General features: G+C 39.7%; 3 protein-coding genes across 3 annotated transcripts in view; 1 reads left to right on the top strand and 2 right to left on the bottom strand.

The window, feature by feature from the left end:
• Positions 1-21852, bottom strand: part of septin7a (septin 7a) — a 461874-nt gene that overhangs the window by 111677 nt on the left and 328345 nt on the right. The gene's annotated exons all lie outside the window — the stretch shown is intronic.
• On the bottom strand, positions 8618-10846 carry oxsm (3-oxoacyl-ACP synthase, mitochondrial). The gene is made up of 2 exons (XM_062436156.1): positions 9700-10846; positions 8618-9163 (listed from the first exon to the last, which is right to left on the bottom strand). Exons 1-2 carry the CDS (start codon positions 10692-10694, stop codon positions 8761-8763), a joined length of 1398 nt encoding a protein of 465 aa, XP_062292140.1. The 5' UTR covers positions 10695-10846; the 3' UTR covers positions 8618-8760.
• ngly1 (N-glycanase 1) lies at positions 11105-21782 on the top strand. Its single transcript, XM_062435663.1, has 12 exons — positions 11105-11284; positions 12300-12414; positions 12662-12916; positions 14304-14466; positions 14577-14796; positions 14928-15049; positions 15998-16143; positions 17474-17584; positions 17679-17858; positions 19169-19354; positions 20802-20979; positions 21068-21782. The coding sequence occupies exons 1-12, from the start codon at positions 11184-11186 to the stop codon at positions 21241-21243; spliced, it is 1953 nt and encodes a 650-aa protein (XP_062291647.1). The 5' UTR covers positions 11105-11183; the 3' UTR covers positions 21244-21782.

Here is a 21852-nt window from a genome sequence, read left to right as displayed (position 1 = left end):
TACTGATTACATTCTTAAGTGCTCAGTATGCATGTAACACCACAAATACTTGTAACTAATCATCAACATTTTCTAAGCTTGTTAACAGTAGTATATTAAAGTTTCTAGAGGGATATGTGGTTTTCACTCCTGTTCATTTGTAAAAGCAGAGATAAAGTGCTAAAAACACAGCTTTGTGAGTATTGTTTCTTTTTCACTATAATGTAAAAGCATCGAATTTGTGTATTCATCCAAGTAGTTTTCCTACATACTCATGACCTTTGCGAAAGGTCAGGTTCGCAAACTAGTCCAGGTGCTGTATCCTCTCTTATTGCTAAATAACATATTCAGAATATAAATATACATATTTAATATGAATACCTTGGGTGAAGTCATAGTTCCTGCCTGTTGACTCTTGTTACAGAAGCTGGTTAATTATATATACATCAATCAGTGACCATGCTTCCACTCCTACTGACATTTCATTCAACGCAAGCACTTAAGAGTGTAAATCATGTGTTGTAACTGAAAATATACACTGGGAAGGAGTGCAACATCTCTGGCATGTATGGCAGTCTGCACCATCCTTGACCCCCTTCTGTCTGCACTGACCCTGAAACGCTTGACTATAGCACTGACCATTCTTCACATATCTTTGTAACTGTAGCTTCATTTCAAATGCAGTGGTGAACCAATGTAGAGAATGTGGCCTCCCTTCTTTGTACAAGTCACATGACAGTCACATGACATCAATGTGTTCCATATACAGGGGTAGATGACTTGACGTTTTGCTGCTGAAGCTATTTTACTTGCCTGTTCTCTCAGGATACTATACATTATGAGGCTCAAACGTGATGGATTTTTTTTTTACTGAAATAAATATATCTATACTGCATATAGGCATAACATTCTGTATAGACATTCATGGATCCCAGACGATGTATCCTAATGACTTTGGTGATCCCCTGACTTTTCCTCTAGCCTCTAGACCTTTATGGTATTAAGTGAAATGTTAATTGAGTTAATTAAGTCAAATATTTCATTTGTCTAATATATCCAAGGAAGGTTGAATCAACTGGACTCCTTCGAGCCCTTTCGCCTAAGTGTTTTTTTGTTGTTGTAACTGACTGGCGGGGAGTCCCACGTAGGTCATTGACACAATTTTGTTTGTTAGTGCTCCTGGCTGTTGTAATGACTATTGTTAGACTCGTTGGAGTCAGTCAGTAAAAGAACTGAAGCAGCCCTTTGGCTGAGAGGTGAAATGCCTTCAAGTATATGTAATCAAGAGGGCCAGTTTGCCTTGATTCAACCCTCCTTAGATAACCATGACCTGGATGACTGAGAATCTTAACAGACCACTTGTCCAATACTTTTCTGAATGACCTATACCTGCCAAATGAATGAAATAATGTGTTTATGGCTAAATGTTAGACTACACTAAGCTACAATGTTGCTAGCATGGCTGTAGCATGGAGCCATTTTGGGCAACTGATATCAAACCTACATGCCCATGCCAGGACAGGAGTCTTGGTGTCATCTCTGACTCAGCACTGAAACTTGGTGGAAGGTTGCTATTTTCAGCTGAGGAACATTGTCAAACTAAAGTCCATCCTCTCTCCCAGCGATACCAAGACTGTTACCACTGCATCACTATACTCAAGGCTGGATTATTGCAATTTACTGTACGTGCATTTTGGCCATTCCTCTTTGTCTTACCTGCAGCTGGTGCAGAATGCTGCAGCAAGACTCCAAACTGGTACCAGAGGTTCAAGGTTCTTTTATTTGTTTTTAAAGCCATACATGGTTTGGCACCACTGTACATTTCAGAATTTTACTACCCCTACCCCAATTTTAGCAGATATGTCAGTCATCTTTGACTCTTTATCACCGTCGATCACCAGAAGCCTCCGGGTCTAACATCAAGCCACTGCATCACTTCTGCTTATGCATTTTCATAAAGATACATTTTAAAATGTTCACCCCTTTTGTGGTGCATCAAACCTGCATTGCCTGGAATCCCATGTCTGGTGAAACAATTCACATGTGTCCCACGCGACAATTAATGGGGAAATTCGTGCTGCATCATGTTGCGTTGCGCCCCATCACTTCTAGTGGGCCCTCACCTTTAGTCATATTGAGCTAAACACTTGTAAGGTAATAAGTCCATATAAATAAATCATAGACAACTTGAGAGTGAAGATATGTTTGATTCTCTGGGAAAAAGTAAGCAGCACTGTAAAGTATACATTTAATTAATGGGCTAACCTTTTTGTTTTTTTGGCTTGTGACCCTTTAAAACAAACTGGGGTTCTATATGTGCTGAGCTGAGCTGTGAGCGTTGATCAAAGAGTGATTTGTATCATTCTTATAACCCTGAACAGGTAAACTATTTTCTGCTTCACCAGTAAATAAATAACATAAATAAATTACCAATAAACATAATTGTAAGCTTTTAATTGTTAGCTTCTTTTAGTTCTTAGTAATCATCTCATGACCCCTCAGATTTACCTTTCAACCCTTTGGGGGCTCCCAAACCCTTAGGTTGGCAGCCATTGCTTTTAGGAATAGGATATACAATTCAATGGCATCCTACTATGTTTAATGCACAGTATAATTGTAACATACTGGGTCAACCTAACCAATCTCAACAGGTTAAAATCCCATAATTCCATAATTGTAAAATAGGTTGACACTGGACCTGAATAGTGGTCATAGCAGAGGAATGAAGGCCATTCACTGGATGCCACAGACCGAGAGGAAGTCTAATTTTAGAACATGGTGATAAGCTGTGCTCCCTGTGGGACAGGGTGATATCAAAGGGAATGCATACTGACTCTGTTGCCATGGCAATCATAATTCAGCTTGGATATCTCCTAATTATAAGGAAGGGATGTATAAAAAAAATTAAAAAAGACAAGAAAATAGGAGAAGAAGGAATAGCACGAAACAAAGTCATCATCATTACAGAAATGGGAATCAATAGTTCCTTCCCAGCTAAGGCATTATTGATATGAATTGGTGGAATGGATGCACTTAGCTTTAAGTACGGAGAGGAGAGGGACAGACGCTGCTGCAAAATCCTCATCATCGAGTCTGTACATTTTGATGCTGCATCATATTTTTAGGATTCCTGTCCATTCACTTCTAATTTTACATAAAGGTAGGGAATCCTGACTATCGAATTGTGCTGTGGCTTTAATTTACAATGGAGCATGTTCGCTTTTGCTGCAATAATGCAAAATTAAGAGCAAGAAACTGCTGAAAAACACCATCACACAAACTGTGAATCAGAGTTTAAAATGGAGCTGGACAGTGAGTGATTTATTAGTCCTGGAGCCAAAATATTCCCTATGAAGATTCTGGGCTTTCCTTTTGAACCAGTAAAAAAAAAGCTTGTCACAACTCATTTATCTGTGTCAGATTATTTCAAATTAAAAAATGGATGAATAATTGATTTATTCATTAGCTGGATGTGACATCCAGAAGAGTTAATAAAACGTAATCTCTAAAAATGGGCCTGGAAAGACATTCCCCAGTACAGTAATTCATCATCTGGGACTGGCTTTACATCATGGTATTTAATTCAGCCAGGATGGTACAACTATTCATCAACTGAAATACGGCACAAGAGCTCCAAGCCTGCCAAATACAGAATATGAAGCAAAGGTTTCATTGTCAGGGTTTGGCGAAATTTGGTTTCATGCACAGATCATAAGGCATCAAGGCAAAAAGGTATCATAAGAACATTGTATGAATATTTTGAGGGCATAATGTAATGATCATAATCTACAAAACTGAGATAAAATGCCAACAGGCCCTCCAAATTAAATGACCAAATACATCATTGACCATGAGACTCCAAAATGACACATTGTTTCTATCAGCAGTAATTGGCAGTACATCATTTTGTCTGTTTCAAATACTGCTACTGTTAAAATAAATATTGATGTTTTATGATGTGACAACGCTGTGGTTAAGGTCGGATTAAGTTTAGGCACAAAAAACACTTGGTTGGTAAGGGAAAGATGATGGTTTGGGTTAAAATGATCACTAGTTAAGGTTAGAGAAACGTGGTGGGGGTTAAAATAACTAGGTCCTTAAAGTCAGGCAAACACTGTTGTTATGGCTACAATAATAATCATAGGTGGTTAAGATTAGGGGTCAATCATAGTTACACTTTTTAAAAAACTGTCTGACTCGTGGTAGGAAATGTGACACTTGTGGTTGGAAACAGGCTAACAATAGCTTCTTGTGGCAAAGTCCACTGTTAGGTTATCATCAGAACTGCCACACTGCTCCAGGTCTTACACTACAACAGCTAGATGGCACACATAGATTGTTTTTTGGCCCACGACATTACGACAATGTCATTTTATTGGGAGTACAGCCGTAAATGAATCAGGAAGCTAAGTGATCATCAGTTGGAACAAAGGAGCATTCACCTTCCCTGCGACGAAATAACCTATCACCGAAATCAGATGTTTTCAGTATTAGCTGCTATGATGTGATTACTTTCTTACTTTGAGTCACAAGTAATGTTACAATTTAAAATTCAGGAATTCTCTAACTCTATCTTACATTCATATTTTGGGTGATCACCTCATGTGCTATTCTACCAGAGGTTGTATGGTATCAGAGGATTAATATCTATTGTCCTGGACCTGTTAGCCTGGACCTGTTAGCTTAAACACTCTTAGGTGATAGCAGGCCTCTGGCGTGTCTACATTCAGGAATCACTTGGCTTTGTTCAGCATTGGAGAGCGTGTCAATCTTCGGGATGGGACTTTTGGAGTCACGTTCATTTCATACCTATCGTTTAGACAACAATTACAAGCAACTCAATCTGAAAAACTGTTCAACCGTTGAGTTGTAATTTTGAGTTCGAAATTCTGACGGTGCAATATTTTCCACTTGGTGAGAAGAACTACAGAACTGTCAACGAACTGTTAGGAAAATGGCTGCAAGCTAACATTGCTCTCAGTTACATCTAAATAAAATACATTATTAACACGAATACCATTTGTGTAGCTGATTTAAAAGGAGCTAAACAGGTTTTCTACATAAATATATATAGGTTTTCCTTTTTTTTGCCATTCTGCTAACATTGCATGAATGCGTAATAAGCTAGCTGGGGATGTTAATACGTCCATAAACTGGCTCCTTATTAAAGTTAGATAATGTAACTGCTTCTTTACTGAGAAATAGTTATGCACGTAACTCTGCATAAAGCCTCATGTTGTCTGGGTTTTACATTATGTGTATAGATTAAACAATAACACACAATGTTGGACAGCTAACTGTTTTCCTCTGATTTTATTCTTTATGCTAAGCTAAGTTCACCTCCCTAACTCCCACTCCACATTTTCGGTACAGATATGAGTGTAATATCCATATTCTCATGTAACTCTCTCAAGAAAGCAAATAAGTGTATTTCCCAACTTATTATGTTGTAAAACGTGTTTGTCTCTTTTCCTCGGTGGAATAATATATTCTACTGTATAATGTGAGATTTGTATTTCATTAAACGACAGTCTTACTCATATTAAAAAATCTTCATGGGACCACTGAAACACACATATACTCTAAATCATAATTGTCTGCAGGGATATTTAGACCTCCCACAGTCATTCTATGTCTCCCTCAGGAAGCCAGGCATGAACCGTGTGTCTCATCTCCTAAAAAAAATGGAGCAGATTAATTGTCAATCAATCTTTGAAGAAAGGGAACAATTTAGAGAACTGTTCTTTTCCCCTAGGGTGTTGTTTACTTTCATTTCAACCCAGACATAAATCCACTTTGTCCCAACTAACCTCTTTTACTCAAAGCTCTGTTGATCCTGTGTTGTTCTATTAACACTATAGTAAAAGGCAATACAAGGCTAAATCAAAAAGGACAACAACATGAGGTCAGAGGTCTCAGCTTGACAAGTGCCCTAAATAAGTTATCACAAAAGGCACCATAGTGAGATCATGCCTCCATTAGGATCTTATTAAACTCGTCTGCACACACCTATAGCACCACTTATTTCTTAATGGCAGTATATTATAAAAGCTTTCTGGGGTCTGGGCTCCTGTTAAAAGAAAACATTGGTTGGCTATAGGAAGCTAAGAGGAAGCAATTATCATATTAACCTCTTCCATACATGATATCCTCTCAACTTACTCTAATGGCTCTAAAAGCCTTCTGTCTGTCTCTCTTGCTATTTCTCATCCAGACAATTTGATATGTCATGATAGCTCATAAGAAAATCATTAACGACCTGACTTCGGACCGTCATTTTGGATGCTTGTGAATTGTGACGGTGCTTATTTTTCTGTTGTGTTAAGGTGTCTGCTGACTGCCAAAAATGTAAACTGTACTGTAAATATACAATAAAAGCAACATGCTGGACTTGCTGGGAGCCAGCACCCCCTGCTGGTGCCAAGTGCTGCACACAGACATATACTTTTCACAGTGATTGTTGAGCAGTCATTATTCCATTGGTATAATTTTCAACACGTTTCCAAAGCAATTCAACTGGATATTATGTGGAAGATGGATTCAGACCTTATCAGGGTTGTGAACAAGATTTTAGAAATGCTCAAGTCATTGGTGTCATGTCCCCTCCCCCAACAAGTCTTCACAAAAAATAATGTTCAGATATATTTCCTGTAAATTTGAACCCCTAAGACAATGACTTAAAAGATGTTCAAACGCCTCCTTCACACGACTCTTCTTGGTTCAAAGATAGCACTTGGCGGTCTTCATTTCGTAGAAGGAACAGACCAGATGAGATGAGATGTTCTGGATCTCTTCACCATATTTTGTCAAATGTGTTACCTATAAAGACATTGAGTCTGAAATAGCAGAATAAGTATAAAGCAACTACAGTATGTGTAATTTGTGTGAAACAATCAAACCACAACGTCCTCATTGGCTACTGAGCAGCTCCAACTTAACGAGAACTGTGAGTTCAATTATTTCACAATGTTTTACAGTGTGCCCCAAAATGTAAATGTACTTATAAGTATATAGTGTGTTCAATCAAAATTTTTTTAGTCATACCAACAGACATTACCTTGTGTTTTCTCTTTAGTTTCATTGTCTCAGGTTAAAGAGTCGATCAATATAAAAGTATAAGTAAAAGTAGTATAAAGTCTTTTGTGTCTCCAGAGGAAGGTGTGTGAAATCTGATAAATTGATGTGATGTAATTTGAGTCAGCATTGGAATCCTCCCCTACTAGGATAACATCTGAGTGTGTAAGGTGGAGTGAAGTCAAGTTGCATTGTGGTTAATGTAGGCACCAGGTTTTTACAGTTAACCCTCCTGTTGTCCTCGATTCAAGGAAGGAAGGGAGGAAGAAGGAAAGAAAAGGCGGGAGGAAGGGATGGAGGAAGAAGGAAAGGAGGGAGGGAGGAAGGGAGGAAGAAGGAAGGAAAGGAGGGAGGGAGGAAGGAAGGAAGGGAGGAAGGAAGAAGGATGGAAAGGAAGGAGGGAGGAAAGGAAGGAAGGACGGAGAAAAGAAGGAAGGAAGGAAGGTAGGAGGGAGGGAGGAAAGAAGGAAGGAGGGAGGGAGAAAGGAAAAGAGGAAGGGAGGAAGGAAGGAAAGAAGGACAGATGAGAGAGGTAGGGGGAGGAAAGAAAGAGAGAAGGAGGGAGGAAACAAGGAAGGGAGGAAGGAAGGAAGGAAGGAAGGAAGGAAGGAAGGAAAGAAGGAAGGAAGGAAGGAAGGAAAGAAGGAGGGAGGGAGGAAGGGAGGACAGAAGAAAGGGGGATGGAGGAAGGAAAGAAGGAAGGGAGGAAAAAAAGAGAGGAAGGAAAGAAAGAGAGAAGGAGGGAGGGAGGACGGAAGGTAGGAAAGAAGGAGGGAGGGAGGGAGGAAGGAAGGACAGAAGAAAGGGGGATGGAGGGAGGAAAGAAGGAAGGGAGGAAAAAGAGAGGAAGGAAAGAAAGAGAGAAGGAGGGAGGAAGGACTGACGGAAGGAAGGAAGGGAGGAAAGAAGGAACAGTCAAAACAGACGGGGTCAATTTGACCCGGGAGGACGACACGAAGGTTAAGAATGCATGGAATAAAACACTCAATACTGCTGTTTCTACTGCATTGATTTTTCTAACCTTCAGCACTAGGTTTTCATTATTTTCAGAAGAAAATGATGACTCAACATCTATCAACAGAAGGCAGATAGCAAGTTTTCACTATGTATATTGTCTTCAAACGAATGCTATGATGTTTTGCAGTGCAGGTGAGGGGTGTAAGGTATTGCTCAAGGACAGCTAAGCCGTGGTAATAATGGGGGGTCGAGTGGTCCTTATTCATATTCTTTACTTGGATTTATCTTTTTAATCCAATCCATCGAACAGGTGACCTTGTGGCAAGCACACAAACATGAACTATTGTTCAGCCTACTTGTGCCCTTTGTGTTGCTCTTTTTACTACACAGGCCAGAAGTATGCTGTCACATCACCTTTTCCAAATATTGTAATACAGTTTCCTCTGATGTTCAACATTTATACATTTGACCATTTTTAGCCAAAAGAAGAGCAAAAACAACAACAAAAATCCATTTAAATTGTTTTAATATTTGTAGTTTAAATTACAGGTTTTCAAAAAAATTCATGGAATCTTCTCAAGAAGACACATTAAGTTCATAAGAACTTTTCACAAGCAACCAGGGATGGATCTGATCAGTTCTACTTAAACATATTCAGCCTGTTAAACTCTATGACACCAGAGGTAAAGAACACACACTGAATCAGATCAGATGTTTTATAAAAAGTCCAGAATGACTTTGAGAGTGTTATCAGACACTGGTGAAACACAGTGAGGCGTTGGTGCCTCCAAATCCAAACGAGTTGGAGAGTGCGACCCGTCTCCCCTGAGTCTGCCACTGCTGCGCTGTGCAGGGAACATAATTGAGGTTGAACCCTGGCTCGGTGCGGTCCAGGTTGAGGGTCGGGGGCAGGACCCCGTGGTAGCAGGCCAAAGTGGTGAACGCTGCCTCCAGAGCCCCCGCAGCCCCCAGCAGATGTCCCGTGGCTCCTTTGGTGGAGGAGACGGCCAGGCTTCCGACGCTTTGCTCAAAGAGTCTTTTGATGGCGGCGTGTTCAGCAGCGTCACCCAGAGGCGTGGAGGTGGCGTGGGCGTTCACATATGTCACATCTGCAGGTGAGACGCCGGCATCTCTGATGGCTGCTGACATGCATCTATGGAGACAGTGGACAGTCATACAATTGGAAAGACTCAAGCTTTTGAGAACTAACTCAATTAAGACATTTTTGGCTATCTGTGTCTCATTCCTTATTGTTAAAATGTCTTACTCTTGAAAATCTAGAATCTATATGCAAATATTTTTAATTTCAAAAGTGTCTCATACTTCTAAAGTTCATCCCCAGTGTTTGTGCTGTGGAGGCTTCAAGTTTCCACTTCACACTTGTGTAAGTTTCATACTGGACCACGATTGGCTACTAATTGTGATATCACAAATCCTGCTTGTATGTTTGCCCTTTAATTCATATTTACGGTGATCTCAGAGAAGCTTTCCCTCCTTCAGCAGATGAATGTGAAAACAAAATGTGCACATACATCATTCTGCACAGTGAAAAGAACAACATCCAAGTGAAGGAATAATAAACAAAACATAGTTTTGATAGGACACTTAACAATATTGAATATAAGCACAACATGTTGGCTTTCAAATGGTTAAACAAAAAAAGCTTCCAAAGACCCTAAAATGAATCACCTGAATGCTCCGTCTCCATCTTCAGTGGGTGCGGTGATGTGGCTGGCGTCCCCTGAGAGCCCATAGCCCAGGACCTCTGCATAGATTCTGGCTCCTCTCCTCACTGCGTGGTCTCTCTCCTCCAGCAGGAGCACAGCAGCTCCTTCACCCATCACAAAGCCCTCTCTCTCTGGGTGAAAGGGTCTAGACGCCAGCTTGGGGTCGTCATTCCATTTGGTGGCAAGGGCGCGCGCCCTGGCAAAGCCGGCTATTGACAGAGGACCCACACAGGACTCTGTTCCCCCTGCAACCATAGCAACTGCATCACCGTGAGCAATGAACCTGGCTGCATCACCTATGGCGTGTGCGCCTGTGGTGCAGGCTGTGGACACAGCATGGTTGGGACCCTTAAGCTTGTGTTTGATACTTATATGTCCCGCAGCCATGTTGACAAGAATTCGAGGCACAAAGAAGGGGCTGACTTTGTTGTAGCCCTTTTCTTGGAAAGCAGCAGCGGTTCGAGCAATTTCATCCAGTGACACCATCCCCATGCCAACAGCCACCCCTGTAGAGAGCTGCTCCTCTTGGGTTTTGGGGTACCACCCTGAATCCTCCAGAGCAAGCTGAGCGGCTGCCATGGCCATCACAGTGGCCGGTGACATGCTGCTGATCTCCCCACGAGAGGCAAACTTCTCCTGGTTGAACTGGCCCTCTTCAGCCCCTCTGGGTACCAGCGCTGCCACTTTACAGGGAACAGTTTTGTACTGCTCAGAGCCAAGTGCAACAAGCCCACTGTGGCCCCCAATCAGACGCTCCCAGACCAGAGCAGTCCCTGTGCCCAGAGGACACACCAATCCAATACCAGTGATCACAACCCTTCTTCTCTCTGGTGCAGAGCTGTGGCATCTGGAGGCTTGACTCCTACAAACACAAGCACTGTTTTGAAGAAGTGCTCTTGTTATATTGTGTTGCCTCAGCTGCAGTTTAGTCCAACAGGAGAGTGATGTGACAGACATGCTGGTATCTGTGTCAAGTTTGACTGATGCTGGTGTCAGAGAGATAAATACACCAAACCAGATACAGGTGTAACTTACTTAGATTAGAGAAGTGCTGAATAGTTATCTGTCACTTTCACAAACATCCACACGAGAGTCCATCCTTCATTCGTCTGCAGCTGACTTGGAGTAGTCTTTCTGAACGCCAGATTCGTTTAACATACAAATATACTGCTTAAATATGAAATTAAACCGATAACACAGTAACATAACGTGGCATGAAACAGTGTTATGGTGAAATAACAATACAATTACAGACAATATAATTTTCTACAGCTGCAAACACTTACTCAGGCGGTGTCAGGTCAGCTATATCCAGGACCCCTCTCCCTCTTTTTTCAACCTTATTTAATGTACACAATTCTCCATAACACCTCCTTAGCCCCAGAAGCATTATTAGCATTGATGATAATAGTGTAGGTTATTTCGGTTTGCTTTAGAAATAGCAACATGGCTGCTTCACCGGCAGTCACAACACTGTGTGAGAATTCTAACGAAGTCTTCTTAGACGTCGCCAAGTTGTTACTGACGTACGCCGACAATATATTAAGGTAAGGTTGTGAAACTGAACAACGCAACGTAAGGTGAAAGGTGTTAAGCTGAGGGTGTATTAGTCATATTTTATAGAAGTTAATACGTATAAAACAGTAGTATGTAACGTCATTTCAGCAACTGTCACACTAAACCGGTGGAGCTAGCTGCCTCATATACTCTGTAGGTGCTGTTCATACAGAGCGACACACCAAACCCTGTTAAAAAATCTGCATATTTTAATTTTCTCGTGTTTACTTATTGATTATTGATGTAAAATTAATAATTAACTAATTGTCAGGGTGCTGTGGTGAGTTCGGCACAAGATTGACTCCCCAGGTATAGAGGGAAGGATACAATGTGAATTTTCACACGTGTCTGCCTTAAGTAAATGTCTGCATTTAAAGTCCAGTCGTGTATTAAAACTTATAAACACTCTGCTTGGAACAATAATGTGTGTCTGATGTTTATCCACAAATTACCAGAAAAATGTCTTTAACATTGCATCCGCTCCATTTCCTTCATTAAAAGTCCAGAGTTTATGAATATGCAAATGTGTTTCATTTCAAAAGTTTAACCACTTCGCAGAAGATACCTCTTGCTTCACTATTAAGTCCATTCTCAGTGTGTGTGTATGTGTGTGTACTGGAGGATTACATTTCCACATTGAATATTGCAAATAGAAGCATTCAATTGCATAAAATGCCACCATTCCTCCAAGATGTATTTTTATTTGCTTGTGTTGATTGGTTGTGAGCAGGTCCGTACAAATAGTCATATTTTCTAACTCTGGGTGCAAAAAGGATTGATTAAAGGTATTGAGTACCCAGCCCTAGAATTGGCTTCATACTAGCTGTGATGTCACAGATCCTGCTTGTAGGCCCATCCCATAAAATCTGATTTTCAATGAACTCATAGAATCTTGTATGTATGAACTCATTCATTGGTTTGCATAAAGTAATTAGTTTCCTCCACTGTAGAGGAACAACATGTATTTTGAGAAAGATCTCAACAGTATCACTTCCTCCTCAACAGGAATCCCAATGAGGAGAAGTACAGATCGATCCGTATAGGCAATCCCACTTTTTCCACCAAGCTGCTGCCCATCAAAGGTGCTGTGGAATGCCTCTTTGAGATGGGATTTGAGGAGGTAATTTGCTGAACCTGTACTTAATAAGTAACAGACAGGTTTGTTACTAGGCTGTGTGGTTGTATCTGTGACCTAACTGTGAGTAAATATGTACATAGCTCACATGCTTCCTTTTTACTTTTGTACTGAAGACCTAAAACATGAAATGCATTGTAAAGGCTGATAGGTTTGTTCCGTTAATGTGATGCTAAAACACAACATGCACCTTTGCCAGCCAAGTTAGAATCACAATTGTGCCTCATTTCAGGCTGAGACCCACCTGGTCTTCCCCAAGTCTGCATCAGTGGATCAGCTGAGGCTCATCAGGGAATCTTTAGCTGCAGAAAGGGATCAGAGACTACATGGAGGTCAGTCTGTCCAACCCGCTGCTCGGCCTCTTGCGGCCACGGCCTCTGCCTCTACCTCTGCCTCTGCCTCTACCTCTACCTCAGCTTCAGCTCCGCAAAGCTCTGCTGCCTCCAGCCAGCCGGTAACATCACCTCCAGCACAACCTTCGTCCTTGGTAATGTTACATGAATGACACTGTGTTTAGATGGTGTGTACATCTGCCGTATTCACGAGTAATATCTTTGTAACAGTGTCATACTGGAGGCTAAAATACATCTCAACTCAAGATGTTTTCCATATGAAATTGAGAACTACTATTACTAGTCTGTTATGGACATATTGCACTGATAATTAAACCCCAATAAATGCTAGTTTGTCAGTTAAGTAAGGTGACAATAGAGCATGTTGAAGATCTGATTTGTGGGTATGAAACATAGAGCTGGGTGATATGGACAGAATCAAATATCATGATATATTTGACAAAATACATCGATATCCCAACAATATTGTAGGGATGAATATCGGTGCTTTCACAAAATATTTACGCAATGAGATGTTTGATAAATAATCATCAGTAATGTGGATATAATGAGTTAGTGGATGAAGGCAAATAATAGAACAGCTTGAACAGTCTAAGTTCAGAGAGATACATCGATTTACTGTAATACAGCTTTTAAAAGCAGGAAAAGACAACACTTAGATTTTTGATATGGTAACATTGTGATATGACATAAGACAATATCTATCTGTCTCATATCACGATATTGATATAATATTTATTGCCCAGCCTTAAGCAACATTTATAATGTGGCCTTTTGTATTTGAAACAGCAGTGTATTCCATAAGCTGGTTAATTTACTATCATTACATTACATTGATGTTTGACAGAGAGCAGCTACATTTGACTGAAAATCAGTGTAAAATGAAATCGAGTCTGCTTTCTTTATCATTAGGGACTACAGGAAAATGACCATATTAGGAGCGGAGGGTGTTTTTTTTTCTTTCTTTTAGCTGAAGGAGAAGTAGTGTGACTTTTTTTAATCTATGAGTGGATCTTTTACTTTTCTATCATATTCTATTGAATATATATCTATATTATGGGTCATAGATGTGTTGCTATATGCGTAGAGCAGCAATCTTGTTTCTAGCTTTATTTTCCTTTAGTACAATGAACTAGTTGCTAATATGACCTGTATGTATCAATATTATGTCATTAGTTTGATTGTGACAGTCAGACACTTTTATTACATAGAATCTGGGGATGGACTTCAAATGTTATAGTACTCAAGTCTATAAGCAGTGAGCAGTTTACACATTAAGTGGCTATAATATGAAATAACTGTTTATTTAGCCACACTTTTAAAAAGGGTGGAGTGCAAAGAAAATACTATATTCAAAAAAAAAGGTGAAATAAGATTCAGCAACCATCCCAAATCATTTTTACATGATAGAACATCTATATGATATGTCTTCTTTGCTGGTGAATAATCATCTCTCTGTCACTACTGTTCCTCTCAGTGGGGTAATGACGGGGATGTTTTCTGTGTTTCTGTGTCTGACAGGAGAACAGCATGAGCTTCTTTGTGACTCTCCAGTCCAACTTCCAACATGTGATGATGTATGAAAGTGCTGAGCTGCAGCAGAAAGCCCTCAGTCACATCCCCCACCTGCAGCTGTCCTCTGCTGCTGAATTGAAGCTGAAGGAGGTTACAGAGGTCGACTCAGGTGTGAATCCCATTACACATTTGAGTCAGTTCTGTATCTGTATGCAAATAAACTGATAGTGAACGCAGTGATTCAGAAAAAAACAGCTGACCTGTTTTTACCGTTTGTAGAATGTAAACTTGGAAGGGAGGACTTCTTGGTGCTGGAGTTGCTGCGATGGTTTAAACAGGACTTCTTCTCTTGGGTGGACTGTCTGCCCTGCAGCCGCTGCGGAGGCAAGACCAAGAACAACGGCTCCCTCAGCCCCAGCACGGACGACATCCGCTGGGGAGCCCAGCGAGTGGAGAACCACTACTGTCAGAGCTGCCAGCTCTCCACCAGATTCCCCAGGTCTGCTTGTGTGTTTGGGATGACATTTTCTTACTACAGCGATGAGAGTTTAGGACAGGTATTTGAGGTTTAGATTAAAGGCGACTTGTTTATGTCTTAATCTTGTGTTTTCTCTGTGTTGTCAACACCAGGTATAACAATCCTGAGAAGCTGCTAGAAACCAGGAGGGGGCGCTGTGGGGAGTGGGCCAACTGTTTCACCCTTTGCTGCAGAGCCATGGGCCTTGAGGCCAGGTACATTTGGGACAGCACAGGTATGTTCATGAAAAACAGATTTAACATAGCATGCCATCACATTTGTCAACATCACAGAAGTTGCTGAATACTAGTCAGTGTTGTTATTATCTACAGTATATGCCTCTCCAGAGAGATGAGTTTCAGTTTCAGTGTGAAATGAGTGGACTGTAACTCTTCAGATTCAAACATGCCTCAACTTGCCTTACGAAACTGCCGTTTATATAAAGTATTCATCAGGATGAGTTTCAGTTGATACTTTCTGTGTTTTGTGAAGGTGTTAATACTGTTTCACTGGCTTTCCTGCTTGGAGAGGTACTTCTGAAAAAAAACTTAAAAGTTACAGTTTGCATTAGGCCTGGTGATTAAACTGTAGAGATATGTACCAGAGATAGACACTTCATCAGTAACTATAAGAAAATTGCCCTGTAGACTGTTCAATAGTTTCACTTAGATGTATTAAATGCAAACTGGCATGAAAACACATAAGGAATATCCAAAGTTCAGTTGCACGAACAAACCCTAATCATGCTCCCTCCCTGGCTCACAGCCTATAACAGCTTATCATATCACTTGATAATGAAACGTGCTGCGAGTGACGCACAAACAGCCAATCATTGAACAGGTCTGTTGTTGGATCACACCGTCAACATATGACACAACAAGAGAAACAGTGTGGAGTGAGAAGATGTGCAGACATGTGTGCTTGATAAATAAAGTGGTTTTAATAGAACCTTTTACTGCTGCTCTTGAACATATATTTAATTATGTTTATTAATAATAAAATGAATAAAACTAATAATAAATAATAAATTATGACAGAAATGAAACATTTTATCGTTAACCATTTCTCAGCTATATCGCCCTCAGCCATAATTTGAAAGTAAAAGTTATTTAACATACTGAATACTTGATTTTCACTGAGCCTTTCATACATTACATTACACTTCTGTTGTCTTTTGTTTCAGATCACGTGTGGACAGAGATTTACTCGACCTCTCAGCGTCGCTGGCTGCACTGTGACTCTTGTGAGAACACCTGTGATAAACCTCTGCTGTATGAGGCTGGCTGGGGGAAGAAACTGGCCTACATTCTGGCTTTCTCTAAGGACCAGGTCAGAAAAATGAACACATACTACTAAACGGTCTCTTACTACAGCTATCAACTGTTCAAATCTATACTGATATTGTTTCACTACTACTTTTACTACCAGTATATAGCTGCTTCTGAGTTTTTCCTGCCTGTGATCTTGTGGAAACAAACATATAATGAATGGCCTTAAAGAAAAAAAAGAGAGATTTGGCAGGAAAATTAAATGTTTTTAACATTTACAGTTATTTTCTTATCATGAACAAATCTAATGAAAAGACCAACCCAACAATGAATTGATCTACTATCAAGTGATATGTGTGTATCAAAGCTTGATATATTTCTTGATACACATTAGTGAGCCACAAGAACCACATTTGTATTAATCTGCTGCTAAAAAGAGTCGCCAACAGTTGCACCATTACCTCCTGTTTGAGTGCAATTTGATGAAAACTGCGGTGGTCAGCTGTTTTAAGGAAATGACTCAACCTCTTTAGCCATATTAGACGGATCAACGGATGGCAGCATCTGTCAGTAGGTTGGTTGGCCTGCTGTACACTTTAATTACAGACTGAAATATCTCCTATCATGTGGATTCCCCACTGGATCAATTATACTGACTAGTATTTGAGTAGTATTTTCTATTTTCTTTATTTCATTTTAAATATTATTTTATACATCATGTACTTTACTTCTGTACCTCTGACTTTACCTCTGTGCTCCGGTTTGCCTTATTTTGTATTTTCCTTGTTTGGTTTTATTATTATATGCTCTTTAAAGCCCTTTGTAACAATGTTAAGAAAAGTGCTATATAAATAAAGTTTATCATTATTATCATCCCTGACATTTCCCTGATAGCACCACCATGAGGTTGATATCTGTGATTCACAATAAAATATCTTGACAGCTGTTAATTGGTTGCCACGAACCTGCCAGCACAGCTGTACACTCTTTCTTTTTTTAAATTTGTATTTTTTTCCCTTTTTAAAAAAAACTTATTTTAGTAGGGAGGGACAGACTGTAACATTGTTGGTTTTGATCGTTTTCATGAGATCTTTTGACAGTAAGTAAAACACCAGCCTTCTCCTTTAATAAAAAGTCATGAAAGTGTATATTGGTGCAACCCAATTCTAGCACATAGTGTTTCATTAGTTTCTTAGTGTGTAGAACTGTAATCATCAGTGTGCTGTTGTGGAGGACTAACAAGGGTATCATCAGCATATGTTTGAAAATGTCAGAATGCAGTTGTAAGCTGCACCACTTCACACTGCAGTGCTCTGTTTGCTGTAGTTTCAAGTGAATTCTCTTACAGATGAGATCAGAGGTGTGTGTTTGTGTGTGTGTGTGTGCTGCAGGTAGTTGATGTAACGTGGAGATATTCCTTCAAACATCCAGAGGTTTTGTCAAGAAGGACCAAGGTTCAGGAGGCCTGGCTACTGCACACTATCAATGGGCTCAATGCATCTGTAAGTCTTTATCTTTTTAACACTTTTCAATTTAAGGCTGTTAAGGTGTCTTTGTGATTGTGACGTTAACCACTTTGTGCTTTGATTGATGAAGAGGCAGCAGTCCCTCACTCCAGACAGGAAGAAGGAGCTGACGGAGCAGCTGCTTGTGGAGCTGGTGGAGTTCATTTCCCCGAAGGAGCCAAAAGCAGGCGAGCTGGGGGGACGCAACTCTGGGTCAATGGCCTGGAGGTTAGCGAGGGGGGAGACCAAAGGGGCTGATACAGCGGCACAGGTACCCACATAATATATATGATGTTATAAGGAGCTCATTGCACTCACACATTTCATTATTTCTGTTTTAACAGACAGAAAACAAAAAATCTGTTAGCTAGTTCATCAAAGTTGTTCTACAGGTGGTTGAATTTGCCTGTACTTCTATTTTGTCCCAAAACTAAATGTCCTTATAGGAAAACAGCAGTTTATTACAGCATAACATGCTGCACCACACATGTGGAACAGCCTTCTTCACCACCTGAGGGCAGCAGACACTAGACTATTTAAAACAGCCTTGAAAACAGGAAAACTTTTTCATCTTAACCCTGTTTGCTGTTCAACTTTGAGATTCACTGTGGATGAAAAGTGCAGTGCTAATTACATGTATTATTATTATTATTATTATTATTATTATTATTATTATTATTATTATTATTGGTCTGGATAACAGTTATATGTTTATGATTATACTCACTTTACAAATCATTATTATTATCATTATCATTATTATTATTATTGTAGGTCTGGATAACAGCTCTATGGTTATGGTTATGATTACACCCACTCTTTTTTACCCACAATTATTAGGAAGAGAAAACAAAGACTAACAGTAAAATGATTATCCAAACTGTCTGTGGTAAACATCATTCCTAGTTTACAGTTGCACCTTTGGTTATCCAGGTGCAACCACTTTCAGTTTACCCACATATATTATAGTACATTATATCTGGCTGAACTGTTTGGGTTTCTATTGCCTGTTGTTGTGAAGTCCACAGCAACCCCCCCCCCCCCCCCCCCCCCCCAAAAAAAAACAAACAAAAAAAACAAAAACAAAAAAACTACACTGTAGTTTTTCTTTATATACAAAAAGAAAATGATTAATTGCATGCATTACGTTTACCCTACATTGGATTTTCTATCAACTCATGTAGGCTATTGGACACTAAAACTTTCACTTAAAACCAAAGATGATTGTAATGATAGACACTCAGTTTCCAGTCTGTTAAGTCCATCAAGCTAAAACTAATTTTTTGTTTTTAATATTACCTTTACCCTACTTGATATAAATGGGGTGGACATTGGGAAAGACTTAAACAGACAATGAACATGTAGCCAACATTTATAGGGACAGAAAAGGACAAACACCACTGCGATCAAGAAGCCACCAGTAATGTATTATTAATATTCTTAAAGCTTTATACACTAATTAATACATATTTATGAATATGATATTCCATTTCTGCCAAGTCTGTTGAACTAGATGCTACTAAATTCTACACACTGCACCTTTAATAGTTGGATTGAATGTGTATCTGTGTGTGTGCTCAGGCTCCAGGTTATGTGTTTACTCCCACTGAGAAAGAGAAGAGCGACAGATTACTGCACGTGCGCTACAACGCCGCCAAAGACCAATACTGCCGAGTGTCCAGCAACTCTGATGTCACTGAGAGCTGGGATCAGTGTGTGTGGAAGAAGGAGTCAGTGTTCAGGAAGACGGAGAATGACTGGAAGATGGTAGGTTTAAAGTCCATCTCCACTCAAAAATGTGTTTTTCTTTTTGTTCCTGCAGTTGGATGTTTGAGCTTCACTGTGCAGAATTTGACTTGTTGAAAGTCAGACTTTTTTTTAGGGACGGGCCTTCTTGAAGCCTCCAGTTCACAAACACCCAGAATGAACTCCAGCAGTTTAAAAATATTTCCATGTCCATAGATTCTGCAGATTTCATTTGAAAGATTTTAACATGGTAATTATACTTTTCCGTGTAAAAAAACAAAACAATCAGACACACATATTATTGTTCCAAGCAGAGTATTATTACATATCTGAAGAAGGAAGAACTCAACATAAGTATAACGTGTTCATCATGCACTTTAATAGAACCTTATGAACTGTTGTTATAACTCAAAGCGAGAAAATGTTTCAGTACTGTCCTAGAGCAGTTAAATAGAAATTCCAGTACAAATGGAGACTTTGTTTCTTTACACTTTCAAACTATTTTGTGTTAAAATTAACACAACATTCACATTAACTGCAAAAAGAGTGTGGGGGATACACACATCCAGAAAAAAACAACATTACAGGTGCTGCATCAAATAACAAACTGAAGCTAAAAATCAGACACAAGATCGCACCATGTTTTTGATTATGTCCTAAAATCTCTGGTAAATTGAAATGTTGCTTTATTAAATTTCCTGTGTCCTGACTTTAGTTTAAATTTTGCAAAATGGCACTGAATACTCAGCACAGTAGAAGCTGATTGCTGCAGCTGACCTGCAAGTTTAACAGGTATTAGGAAACAACTGTCATGAACAGTGTATTAGACATGTTAAAACGTTGACCAGTAGATGGCGCTGGATAAAACGTCTGGATTAAATCCTGAGAGGGACATGAATGTGTGTAACAAATTGTATGGCAGTTACCACATATACCAACCTCATGGTGGTGCCAAAGGAAAAGTCAGGGGATCATTAGAATAATTAGGATTCATCCTCTGGGCTCCATGAATGTCTATACAACATTTCATATGGCAGCTCATCTTGTTGAGATATTTATGTGTTTTCACAGACTGAATAATAGTTCCTATGACTGTTCCTGTTTTTAATAGAAAATCACTGTGTAAGTTTCTATAAGAATGCTATCAAACCTCATTTAGATTTAGACAGAAGCTGTATTCATTGTTTGATTGAATCTGTGGAAACCAGGACAAGAGTTGGTTGTGTATCAGGAGGAAGCACCTTGTTGTTGTTATAGACAAGTCAATCCACCAGCACTAAAACACGATACTCCAGTCTGAAAACTGGATTTTGAACACGGTTAAGATTAGCGGCCGATTTGAAATATCACTGTTGTCAGATAGTGTGGGAATGTAGGAAATGTGAGTAAAGCATTCAACTTTTTAAAAGACCCAGGAGCAACATGCAGCCGTATATGTGTGATTATCCAATTGTTCTTCTTCTTGCAGGTGTACATCTCTCGAACAGAAGGCTCCTCTATGGGAAAAATCAGCTGGAGGTTTGACTTGGCTCCAGCGGGAATGATGATAAAGTCTGTCTCCATCATGGCCAAAAGCCAGACCTTCCACTCTGGGAAAGTCTGCTGGCACTTGCAGGCAGGCCAGATTACTACAGAGTTCTCTGGAGGTATGTAACAGATACTCTGATAAAATAGGATTGTGTGACATGATCTACTAATGATCCCCCCCTCCCTCTCCTTTGTTTGAACTTTCAGACGGGAGGATGCAGTCGTTCCAGACTCTAGGTGGCTCCTCAGAGTTCCTCGTTATAGCAGAACTCAGCGGTGGGGAAGGCGATTCATCATGGCAGCACTCTCAGCTCTTCAGACAGAGCTTGGATGAGACGGAGGAAACTTCGTTCGAGATCCTTGTCCACTTACAAGATGCTTAACAGTTGTTTTACTCATCAAGATGGGACCCCTACTTTCTTTTTTTCAATGTTGAATGCTCTGACAAGTTCAGGGATAATTGTTTGGGTGATAGTTTCTGTTCTAAAAAATTAATGTTTGATGACAAATCAGTGCAATATTTAAATGTGTGTCAGTCCTCCAGAAGGGTTAAATATGCATGGCGTGGTGATAGATTAATTAAGACATGAACTTTGTACTTTATACACAGAGTACAGATATTGTAACACATTTTAGACTTTGAATTTGACTAAGAGCCAATTAATTAATAATACATGCAGTCTACTATTAGCTGTAAAGAGTTTTAACAAGAAGCCATAGAGTCTTTGTAATATTTGCCTCCATTATCACACAGCAAACCAGAACTGCCAGTTCCGCTTGCTCCAGTTCTACTGCTAAAAATAAATACAAATTAACAGTGAGTGTGTTATTTGATACTGCGCTGCTGAGCTGAGCTAATACATGTTAGTATTGGTGTGTGGAAAAGGCTTAATGTTGGTAAATGTATGGTGTAATAAAGATATTTTTTCAGTCTGGTAGTCGAGTGTGAAACTGTGGTTGGGTGTACATTACTGTCTGCTGTTGAATCCTGG

This window comes from Scomber scombrus, chromosome 16 (genome assembly GCF_963691925.1).
Source record: "Scomber scombrus chromosome 16, fScoSco1.1, whole genome shotgun sequence".
Lineage (NCBI taxonomy): Eukaryota > Metazoa > Chordata > Actinopteri > Scombriformes > Scombridae > Scomber > Scomber scombrus.
This window is presented reverse-complemented; position numbering and strand designations above follow the sequence as displayed.